At 48.2% G+C, this 12,381-nt stretch overlaps 1 protein-coding gene across 1 annotated transcript in view; it reads right to left on the bottom strand.

Annotated features, from left to right (window-relative positions):
- OVOL2 (ovo like zinc finger 2) overlaps window positions 1-10,175 on the bottom strand; it is a 32,214-nt gene extending 22,039 nt beyond the window's left edge. Inside the window, exons 1-2 of the mRNA XM_028144888.2 lie at window positions 9,632-10,175; window positions 8,756-8,997 (exon numbers count right to left, since the gene is read on the bottom strand). Of these exons, the coding sequence (XP_028000689.1) occupies window positions 8,756-8,997; window positions 9,632-9,731 (342 nt within the window). The 5' untranslated portion in view covers window positions 9,732-10,175. The remainder of the gene's footprint in view (window positions 1-8,755; window positions 8,998-9,631) is intronic.
- Between the last annotated feature and the right edge of the window lie 2,206 nt (window positions 10,176-12,381).

The raw sequence follows: 12,381 nt of genomic DNA, 5'->3' as shown, positions 1-12,381 counted from the left end.
GACTAGAAACTACCTATATGTCTGTCAATAGAAACTTGTTTTTTAAAAAAAGCATTTCATCAAAGCAGCTGGAAAAAGGAAAGCATCAATTGTCAGCCACGTGGGTGACCCCTCTTGGATGTCCAGTCCAGTCAAAAGGCTCAGGAGAGTCCAGCCCCACCTGTCATCTGACTGCAGTAGCAAGAGAAGCCCCAGGGAAGACCAGCCCAGCAGAGATGAGTCATTCCACAGAACTAGAAGGCATAATGATAAATTACTTTAAGGTGCTAAATTTGTGGTTATTTGGGAAGCAGCAATAAATTAAGTGGAATAGCAACGAACATATCACATCCTCTCCGGAACACCAGATCTGCCACATTTCTGACTCCCAAGATGGGCTGCATAAGAAGAGACACATCTGATCTCTGGAATGACATCCTGTGAGCCAGAGGACCAGCAATCCCTCCCTGGGCACACGTCTGCTCACTACACCACTCTTGCTATGTTTACAACAGGTTTAGACCTTGCACTCTACCTCCTAAAGTTTCAAAATAGGGTTAACCGATTTTACACGGTTACTCTACTCTACAGGTAGTAGACCCAAACTAGTTACCCTTTAGTCATCTTAGTTACAAAATGAGAGTGGAATGTTGGGACAGAAATGCTAAGGATCAAATAAAAACCTAGACCTGGCTAGTTTTGTGATGTCATGTAATATCCCTGGGCCACAACTTCCCGCATGTAAACATAACAAAATGGTATTGGATGAGCTCTATGGCAGAATAAGAAGCTAAGAGCGTCATTTTTCCAGCTTCCTAAGTTCAGATCCTGTTCCACCACTTACAGACTGTGGGATGTAGGCAAGTTACTCAACCTCTCTAAGCTTAAATTTTATCACCTGTAAAATGAAGATAATGATATTTGCCTCTTAGGAGTATTAAGGAATTAAATAAGAAAACTACTTAATAGTTAGACCAGCTCCAAAATTCTGTGATCCTAACTAAAAATCAATTGGTCAAGCCCTAGTTGGTTTGGCTCAGTGGATAGAGTGTTGGCCTATGGACTGAAGAGTCCCAGGTTTGATTCCTGCCCAGGGCACATACTCGGGCTGTGGGCTCGATCCCCAGTGTGGGGCCTGCAAGAGGCAGCCAATCAATGATTCTCTCTCATCATTGAAGTTTCTCTTTCTCTCTCTCTCTCTGTCTCTCTCTCTCTCTCCTTTCCTCTCTGAAATCAATAAATATATATATATTTTAAAAAATCAATTGGTCAAAACCCTTTGTTTACTTATTTGGCTTTTGAATTTTTCTTTCTCTGATTGAAGAAAAAGGGGATTAACTTTAGTGTGAGCCACAAGACCCCAGTCCTTCATCCAAAACTGAAATCTAAAAAGCTCTGAAAACTGACATTTTCTCCCATCTTCCTTGATAATAAAACCTGACACAAGCAAGCATGGATCTACACACAGACTTTATCCCTTTGGTATCAATATTCATGTGTTTTGATAGAGAAATTATTAATGTGTTTAATTACAGGGTACTGCTCCAGACCTGCCAGGGGTGGTATTTATACCATGCTACTTTCTGAAAGCTTAATAGTCTCACCCTTAATCCAAAATTAACACTTTGAAAAAGGCTTACTAACAAATCGAGGAAGCTACCATGGAGGGTGGGAAATGACATCAGTCTGGAGATTAATTCAGGACAAGAAAAATGAAGACAGAGAGCAAGCAATTCGTCAATCCCTCAGCTTGGCACTATCTTGCCCGCTGTCCTGTTTTCTGCAAGGTCTCGGCTTTCATTTTAAAAAATACACAAAGTTCCCCTCTAGTTTTTCTAAAAAACAGGCCTCTGCAGCAGAAACAAACCGATCATTGTATCAGTGCTGCTGAAAACTTCAGGAGCATCGGGGGAGGTAGGCCTTCTGACCAACTTCAAAGCTGGCTATGGTCACTTACCTGTCAACATTCTAAAGTAAAAAATTTTTAAATCCTTTTATTTCTGCTGATGCTTCCATCAAACAAGTTCATTAAATTAATGGTCCTATTTTCTGTGGGAGGGTACTGTGAGTCCAGGCTATGGTATGGTGGCCACATGAACAAGATTTCCACGGGCACATTTGCTATGCTGGAGTGCTCAAACCATGCTAATCATATTTCCCCAATTCCTTTGGGATAAAAATTTCCCTCCTGGTCCCATGTACCATTTCCTTAGGCTTCACCACTCTGCTATATGGCAGTGGAGAAGCTTCTCAAATGCAAAGATGATGAAGGGAACATATCCTTATCATCCATAAAAAACTGAGGCTCAAAGAGCTATAAAATGCCCACGGCCATATGGCTTTTAGGTTCCCACAATGAGATTTTGAATGTGGTGTGTCTGCCAAACTAGTGTCTAGCGTTGAACTGTAAGGGAGAGGGAGGGAAGGACTCTGTTGTTTGTCTCATATGGTGAGAAACAGCTTCAAATTCCTTTATGTCAGACCGTCAGCACTAATGATAAAGTGTTAAAGACCTCCCATAATGCAATACAATAACATTGAAAGAATAAGAATCCTTGGGTTGGGCTTTGTCACTAACTGCTGTGAGGAATTCAACAAAACCTCCTGGTCTTTACCTTTCTCCCCTTCAAAATGAGGAGACTGCCCTAGCTGCTTTGGCTCGGTGGATAGAGCATCATCAGCCTGTGGACTTGGCGGGGGTCCTGGGTTCAATTCCAGTCAAGGGCACATGCCCGGGTTGTGGTCTCCGTCCCCAGTAGGGGGCATGCAGGAGGCAGCTGATCAATGATTCTCTCTCACCATTGATGTTTCTATCTTTCTCTCCCTTCCTCTCTGCAATCAGTTAAAAAAAAATAAAAACAAAACAAAAAAACAAAATGAGGAGACTGGACCATGTAAGCTTTAAAGGTCCCTGTAGTGGATCCTATGTATATACAGTCAGTCTCCATTCCTACTCCTCTGGTGAGCCTTCCAGTACTGCAGAGGCCAGTAAGCTAGAAACTACATTTTCCAGACTCCCTTGCAGCTATGATCTTTAGATGTAACCCAGTAGGAACTTAAGTTCCACCAATTACTAGGATAACCGAAGAGAGGCACGTGGCAATTGTTTTACACTCTGCAATAACAGAAGCATTGTGATGCATGATTAGGCAGCCATAGAGGCGGCAGCTGCAGCTCCCTAGGTTGCCCAGTTCTGCAGTGTGGCTCTCTGAGGAGAGCCTGGGAGCTCAGCCTGGTCTTTCTTTAGTTCACTTAATGCCCTATAATCAACCATTCTCTGCTTAAAAACAGTAGATTGTTTTCTGTAACTAAACCCATGCAGTCCCTTCCAACAAGAAAAACCCACTTCAACCCAGCGAGTGTGGCTCAGTGGTTCAGTTTTTAACCATGAACCAGGAAGTTCGATTCCTGGTCAGGGCACATGCCCGGTTACGGGTTCAATCCCCAGGGCAGGAGGCAGCAGATCAATGATTCTCTCTCATCACTGATGTTTCTATATCTCTCTCCCTCTCCCTTCCTCTCCAAAATAAAAATAAGTAAAAACTTATATTCAAATTAAAAGCTGATGCAGTTAACATGTATTGTTCTCTTATGCCTCCTTTTTTCCTCTTTAAATTAAACTTTTTCGAGCATTTTCCCAGATCTCCCTTTTCTTCTTGCTTCCTGTTTTCCTCCAACTGCTATCACATCTAGGGACTGTTGACCCTTTCTTCCCTGTCTGGATTTATGTTCTGTGTTGACTTATGTCCTCCTGTGAGTCAGGCATTGCTGTACCGTATGCTGAAGATACAAGCCTGCCTTTGGTGTGTCCAGTTCAAGAGGAGTCTGGTCAGCCAAATGTGCAGTCAAGGAGATAATCAATGAGTTACAATGGAGGCAGGAAGAGGGGCATCCAATTATCTTAGGGACAGCATTTACGGTCCCTTCCAAATATCAAATGGATGTGTTTTTATAAACTACTGTACTTAAATCCACAATTCACAACAATACTTAAAAGTAAACTAATTGGCCATCACTAAAGAATTCTGGTGAACCAACTGACTATCTTGAAAACTGGTAAATAAAAGGAATTTTATTCTGCCTTTCCTAAGTGAACTGTCTCACTAGGAAACAGGGGAAGTATCTCTCCATAGAAGAATTTCAGCTAATAAAAAATGGACAAAATTAGAATATTACTGATCTACAAACCCTAATAACCTAAAATATTTAGACCTTGAGCATCAAAGGCTGCTAACATCACAGAGAGGCAACCAAACATTATGTAGCTCTTGATGGAAATAGACACCCCTACTGTGACAGATTTTAGCTACCATAAACTTGATCAAGCATCTACAGCAGTGTTGATGCAATAGAACTTTCTGTGATGATAGAAATGTTCTAATCTGCACTGTCCAATACAGTAAGCACTAGTCACACATCGAGCACTTGAAATGTAAGTCGTGCAAGTAAGGAATTTAATTTTTAGTTTTATTAACTTTACTTAATTTAAATGTAAGTAGTTATATGTGACCACGGCTACCATTTTGGACAGCGTAGCTGCAAATACAACTACCATTTAGAGAAAACATATGGGAGTAAGGAGCAAAAACCCAGATTGCTGGACTCTACAAAATAAATTAGCCATCTCTTCAACAATTAACTAAAAAAGAGAGGGAGGAAAAATACATAAAGTAAAAGACACATCAATGAATTACAATGTGTGGACATTATGTGGACCTGATTCAGTAAACTGGAAAAAAAAGTAAAGTTATGAGACAATTAGCAACGTGAACACCATTGTTAATATGAGAATAATCATGTATTTTGGTCTTTATCTATTAGAGACACATTTTAAATTATTTATGATGGCTGAGATTTGTCTCAAAATAGTGTTGAGCCCTGACTGGTTTGGCTCAGTGGATGGAGCATCGGCCTGTGGACTGAAGGGTACCAGGTTCGATTCCGGTCAAGGGCATGTACCTTGGTTGCGGGCACATCCGCAGTAGGGGGTGTGCAGGAGGCAGCTGATTGATGTTTCTCTCTCATCGATGTTTCTAACTCTCTATCCCTCTCCCTTCCTCTCTGTGGTCAATATTGATTTTTTTATTTTATAATATTTAAATAAATATATAATATATATATATTTTTAAATAGTGTTAGGGGGTGGATGGAGGAAGGATGGCAGTAGTAGCCTTGGGTTCATTGTTGTTAGGACCAGGTGACAAGTATTCCACCTTTGAAAATCTCCATAATAAAAAAAGATGGGACAAGAAAAAGACACACATTCACACATCCATGACTACTGGACGATGCAGGCTACAGAGCCAGGTAAAAGGCCAAGAATACTTTTGAAGGAATTCTAAACTCAATTCCTTTGAAGAATCCTTGGGAGAAACCAAAGGAAGAGAGAAAAGAATGGGATGGGGTAAGAAGACATTCACTTCTAGTCTATACTTGCACATGGGTCCCACCAGCCACTCTGAGTCAGGAATGAATAACATCAGTCAACTAACTGATTTAACTTCTAAGTTACTTTGTTTCTGATAAGCCTTGGGAGGACAGTGGTGATTGGGGTTGGGGGAAGGGGATATCTCCCACAGCTAAAGACCTGAAAATGAATCCAGTTTTACAAAAGGGACTTAATGAATACTTTCCCAGAGGTACACCATCTCCCCACCCCAAATCTGTTTTATAAATTACAGAATCCTCAGTAGTAAAGAAACAATTTTATAACCTACCCTAAGGCACAGAGTTGAAAGACAGCTAGGCTGGGAAATAAAACCACTTAACTGGCACTTACGAGTCCTGTCCAGATCCACTGATCAGCACAATCAAGTTAGCAAATCCCTTGTTCCTACTGTAGGTAACAAAATAGCTATCATCCACTGTCAGCTAACTTCCTATTGGGCAGTTTATACATGCACAAAACGTGCTAAACATTTTGCACCCATTATCTCATTTAATCTATGCAACACTTCTGAGAGGATGATTCTATTATTTCTCCATTTTACACATCAGGGAACTGAGACTCAAATAGGTCACATATCCCCAACCACAGCTGATGATACAGATCCAACTGAGGTTTTCCTTCTCAAAAATCTCCCAGAAAAATTAAGAAACAACAACAAAAACCTTCCAGAGCCTCACCCACAACCCCAAGGGAATTTCCACACTTCTTGATTTAGCCTCACCTTCAACTTTTTCTGACCCCAATAGTTTCCCATCCTGCAGCCAACATAGCTGAGTTCTTGCCTTACTGAAGTTTTGGCCTGAGCCCATACCTCTCCTCCATAGGCCTCAAATCCACACAAGAAACGTTCCCCTGCTCAGAATTTATCATATCTTTGCTTGTGCTTCTGGGTTAGCATTCGCATTCCTGTTGTAGTTAATAATTAATATTTGAGTCTCCCCACCAACCCAACTAATTCTAGCTAGAGTTACTGGGCACCTACATCTTCCACTCTTTAACTCATTCATCCACAACTCTGTAAGTAACCTTATTATCCCCATTGTAAAAGCAAGAAAACCAAGGCCCAGAGGGATTGGCAATTTGCCTAAGGTCACACAGCTAAGAAGTAACAAAAGCCAGAGCCTAGAGGCTTAATCATTTCTGTCAAATGATTCTGGAACTCTAGGGTGGGAGCATTTTTATCCTGGCTGCCTGGGACACAGCAGGCACTCCATACTATCGGATGCGATGTTGCTTTTCTCTGCAAATCACATTTGCCCTTCCTCTGGTCCTAATAGCCAACAGCCAAATGTCTTCAAGTCATTGAAACTACGGTCATTACCACAAGAGTCTCATCCTTGAGAGACTTTTCACTTCTAGTTAGAAAACCAATTCTTAGAGAGTTTAGCTTGCTTTGCATAGAACCCTAGAGTTATACAATGTGCTGAATTTAACCAGTCAACTGAAAATGGCCAATATCACCACTAATAATTCTGGAGGTTCAAAGCATCTTAAAGCCAAGATGTCTCCTATTTGTGGGTGAAAGCTGAGAGGGAGAAGGAACCAGACTATCCTCCTCAGTAAACACTCCTCTGGAAACTATGTTAACAGTTGAGGGGCAAACTCTATGCCCCACCCCCATCCCTGGGGCTGCACATAGGCAGTGATCAGGGAAACAAATTTGGTTTACGCATTCCCTTAAGCCAGATAACACTGTTTGCTTGAGGCAGCAAAGAAAGATCTCCTAAAATGTTGGTAAAGGGACTGGATAGTTTTCCTCTGCCACTTTTTCTCAAGGGTAATCTGGGCATCCAGGGGCAAACCGTCTGCAATCCATTCCAAAACAACGTTGCAATTGTCCTCCCACCCAGGCGATAAATATGCAAGTGGGACACAGTAGAATTTCCTGGAGGGCAGAGCTACCAGCCTCAGGCAAACTGAGCCCTCCCACTTAACCCCATCTGGCCCACAAAAGCCTCAGGCTAGCTGACTTTGAACCTCGGCAAAACCTTTAACACTAAGCAGCATGCCCTAGATGGCAGCATCTTTTAAAGATGTCTTTCTTAAAAGATTTCAGCCCAGGCCTCTAGCCTCAATTCATAACCAAATGCACCCCCAGTCCACCTCCAGCCAAGCCCTCTGAGCTATGCATCAGAAATATGCATAGGGGAGGGGTGGTCTCTCCCAGGAAAAGTAACGGAGACTTTCTTAATCCACAGCAAACGCTAGGGATCTTCTTCCCCAGTTCCCCACCCCCCAGCCAAGCCCCAGGAGCCAGGCAGGAATATGCATAGGGGAGAGCCCGCCTCTCCCAGGAAAAGGAACGTAAACTTTCCTAATCCATAGCAAACTCTAGGCCTCCTCCTCCCTATCCTCCCTATCCCCTCCTGGGCTGCGGGACTGCGGGAACGCCCAAGAATTACCACCCACAGCGAGGACCAGGAGTCTGTGAAGGGTCACATTCTGGCCCGTCCGGCTAGCGACTGGGTTCATGTGATCCCTAAAACACCACTCCCTGACTCCAGGTGGCTGTGAGTCAGTTGAATGGGATTCCTTAACCTAGGGGGTAGCGGACACCTTTGAGCAGGCAATCGTGTAAGCGCAGAAGAGCGTCCGAATAAGATGCAGTCTACCATTCTAGAAGACCGGGGGGTGGGGGTGGGGGGTCTGAAGCGCGGTGATAAAGGGGAACAAACACTCCAACCCACTGAGGACGCGGCATGAGGCGATTTACAGTTGACCTCATTTGTCCATCATTTTAATTCAAGAAAATTTGAAACAGACACATTTAAAGGGCCCAGCCCACCTCGTGTCTAACGGGCACTCCGTAATTGGCACTGGAAATCGCTGTTATTATGAGAGGCCCACAGTGTACCAACCTGCCACCAATGTCTCCAAAACTAAAGAAAAAGAGTGTGAAATTTAGAATTCACAGAGCGCTAGGAACTGCGCCCCAGAGGTTGGAGTTCCGGTGCCGAGGTCCCTCCTCTCCGACCACTGGAACCCCGACGACCTGACTATTCTCTAGCCCTTGCGCACCGAATGGGAGGAAAGAAGCTGAACCTGAGCCTTTCAGGGAGTTCCACAGGCCGCCGACGGACCGTGCCCGCTCGGGGCGCTGGCCTTGGGGGCGCAGCGGCGCAGGCAGCTGGCTCCCCCAGCCGACCGGAGGGCGCGCGGAGACGCCCTGGCCGCGGCCCAGGGGCAGGTGCAGGAACCGCGCGGCGGACGCGCCGAATGCACCGGAGCCGGGTGCGCGGGCGGGCGCGGCAGGGAGGGGCGCTGGCCCCGGGAGCCCGACGCCAGGGCGTGGTGTAGGTGGCGGCCCCGGCAGAGTCGGCTCCGTACCTTGATTTTCGATCTGGCGACCGGGCGCTGCTTCGCCGCCAGGTGTCCACCGGGGTCCTCGGCATCTCCAGGCTCCAGGGTTTCGCGCTCGGGGGTGCGCGTGGACGAGTTGCTCTCGGTGCCTCCAGGCTCCCCCGCGCTGCTGCTGCCGCCACCACTGCTGCTGCCGCCGTCGCTGCGGCAGTCCTCGGGGGGGTCGCAGAGCAGGCGGCCCAGACCCACTGGGAAGGGAGGGGCCGAGCCTAGACACACAGACACACGGCGTCAGGCCTGGGCGCCCGCGGTAGTTTGACCTGCGGGCGGTGCCGCCGGTGCCGCCGCCCCGCCCCGGACCTGGGCACCTCGCCAAGTGGGCAACGCCGAGGAGGTGGGCTCGCGAGCCCCCGGCTCGGCCTCCTGAGAGAGTTCGGCGTTCTGGGGGCCGCTGCTCGGTCCGGGTCCCCGGGCCACGAGGAAGTGCGGGACCCCGCGCGCCAAGTTTCCTCTACCTGGGACGGGGGTAGAGGGGTCTGATATCTACATACCCAGCCCCAGAGGGGATCACCGATCCTTGTGCAACCCACGAAGGCGTGGAATTGGGGGTAGCCCCTACCGGCGTTCAACCCCACCCCCTCCTTGGACCACCTCGGCCCCCGCTGCAGCCAACGGTCCCGCCGCCGGGCAATTAAAGGCGCCCACTAGGGGGAAGGGGAGCACGATGCCCAGGGTTTCCCAGCCTCTCGCTCTGTCTTCCCGCACCCCTGAGACTTCCTACTCTCCCCTGGAAGAAGCAGGGGGTGGGGAGTCCACCCCCAGCCGATGAGCAGAGGGAACCCGGTCACCCCAACCCTCAGCCCAAGAGCCCCGCGCCAGGCCTGGCCCCCGAGCCGTGCTCACCTGGGATGTAGGTGTCTGCCCTTTCCTCGTCCGGGAGCTCATCCCAGCTGCGGACCGAGACCCCCGGGCTCCTCCGCTTTACCAGGAAGACTTTGGGCATGGCGAGGCCCCCTCCCGGCCCCCTCGTCCCGGCTGCTCACCGCTAGGGACCGCAGCGATGTCTGGGTCCCGGCTTCTGGCCGCCAGAGCCCACCTTCCCGCCTAGCCGACCCTCTCCCTCCGCCCCCTGCCGCCGCGCGGCCCCGGCCTCCCTCCGGCGCTCCTGGCGACTCCCAGACTCCCGGCTCGGCGACACCTATGCCTTAGATCGCGGATGAGACCACGCCGTAGTAAAGTTTCATAAGGTGGAATAGAAAAGGCACCAGGAAACTTGGGAGTGAGCATGCGCCCTGCAACATAACGGTGTCAACAAGCTCTCTACCTGTCCGACCGGTTCCGGCGGCCGGGGCTGCCTGTTCCAGCCCTTCCTTAGGCATGAATGTTTGCAAAAGAATTTAACGTCTGATTCTCCCCCCTCCCCTTTTTAAAAAGGGGAGAACTTTTTTTTTTTTTTTTTTAATCAACCCCCAACCATTCCCCATCACAGGCACCTCGGGGCAAACTCTGAGGTAAAACCTAGGTCCGCTTCCCAGGGCATCCCTCCCGAGACTTAGGGCCTCCTGAGAATGCCCCCCCCACACACACACACACCGTCCCCCCCCCACCCACACACACCACCACCACCACCACCAAGAGCTTTTGTCTCCGACCAGAAAATGGACTTAGTGAATCTTTCCCGGCGGTTGCTGAAATCTTGGCGGGCGGATGGGGGAGGCTGTGGGGAGACTCCCCAGGACTGTGATCTGGTGAAGGGGGGACTTGAGGGCTTAAGCTCCCATCAACTACAAACAACGGTCATAATAAATGTAAGAAGTCGGCATCTTTAGAACACATTGTTTCGTACCACGCAATGAGAGAAAAACAAGTCGGCTTGTTGTTCCACCCAAGTAGCTTCCACCCCAAGACCTTGCGCCCCAAGAGCACCATCACCAGAAATGGTAACACAATGGAAATAAACGCCAATTGCACTTCATGCAAACACAGCTTGGGAACGAATTTCTCATCCTCGCCCACTTCCACGACTGCCTCCCCTAACCGCCTGCTCCCCCAATTCCGAGGCTGGGAAATCCCGTTTCGGGAAGCCAGCAGGAAGGCTACCTCCCCCCTTACTGCCTCAACCGGGGAGGTGGCTGGAAATTTTGTATTTATTTTCGGTTTTGTTTTTCCCCGTCTACCTTTATACCTGGAGGGGCGGGGGAGACAGAGAAAGATACCAAGTTTCTAAGAGCAGTCCTGCCCGCGTCGGGGGGGTCACGCTCCCCCCGCTCTGGCGCGCCCAGGGAAGCACAGCACTGCCTCCAGCCCTGGGGTCGGCGCGCCCCCCAGGGGGTGGTCACGTGTGTGCCGGCTCCGGGGACTGCGGGGGCGCGCCTGGCCAGGGGTTCCCTGGCGCCCTCCGCTCGCCCACGGGCCAGACTCACCTGGGTGTAACCTGAGCCGCTACGCGCCCGGCCCACAGGCCCGGAGGACGCACACAGCGGTTCCCCCGCTGGAACGGCCCTTAGGGACCCAGCCGCCCGGTAACGGATTTCTCCGCTCGGCCGGCGTGCTCCGGCGGAACGCAGAGGGGGCGCAGCTCTGGCGACCGCGGAGGGAGGGGACGCGTGATGCCTCAGGGTCTGCCCTCAAGGGGTCGCCCTCTCGGGGCTCAACCCTGTCTGGACTCCAGATTTTCTCTGAGAACTACCAAGAATGAAAAAAAAAAAAAAGAAAGAAAAGACTTTGATCTGTGTAGCCCGAGCGAGGGGCGGGAGAAGGAAGACATTTGTACCGCAGCGTAAGGAAACGAGGCTCCCTTCTAGTCTAGGAGGCTGATGGCGCAGCATCTGGGAGACTCTGCGAATGTATTTGTATCTGCCGACAAACTGGAGATTTGCTAGAAAGGAGCTTGGTTGAATGAAAGTAAAGATAGAGCAAAACCACAAAATCAGATTATGCCTCGTCTTAAAAATATTTAAAACGTCGCTTTGCTCAAAATTCCTTACCTCACAAAAATGCCAACCCCATTAACAGAGCTTTTTTTTTTTTTCTTTTTTTTTTCCACTCAAAGCGATGAGTGACTGGATCACTTTGTCCATTATTTGAAAAGATTGTAGCCCTGGCTGGTTTGGCTCAGTGGAAAGAGCGTCGCCCTGCGACTTAAGAGTCCCGAGTTCCAGTCCGGTCAAAGGCACATGCCTGGGTTTTAGGCTCGATTCCCAGTAGGGGGTGTGCAGGAGGCAGCTGATCAGTGATTCTCTCTCATCACTGATGCTTCTATCTCTCTCTCCCTCCAGAATGACATAGGCTCTTTTTTTATGTCGTTTTTTAAAATTATTTTTTAATTTTTCAATTACAGTTTACTTTCAGTATTATTTTGTATTGGTTTCAGGGGTACAGCATAGTGATTAGATAATCATATACTTTACAAAGTGTTGCCCTGCATTACTCACCCAGCAACCATACATAGTTATCACAATATTTTGACTCTATTTCCTATGCTGTACTTTACATCCACATGACTGTTCTGTAACTACCAATTTGTACTTCTTAATTCCTTCACCTCTTTCACCCTATTCCCCAAGCCCCCTCCCCTCTGGCAAACACCAGTCTAGTCTCTATGTCTATGAGTCTGTTTCAATGACACAGGCTCTTCATGCCAGCCATTACTC

Source organism: Eptesicus fuscus, chromosome 12 (genome assembly GCF_027574615.1).
Source record: "Eptesicus fuscus isolate TK198812 chromosome 12, DD_ASM_mEF_20220401, whole genome shotgun sequence".
Lineage (NCBI taxonomy): Eukaryota > Metazoa > Chordata > Mammalia > Chiroptera > Vespertilionidae > Eptesicus > Eptesicus fuscus.
Note: the sequence above shows the minus strand (reverse complement) of the source record. Positions and strands in the feature narration are given on the sequence as shown.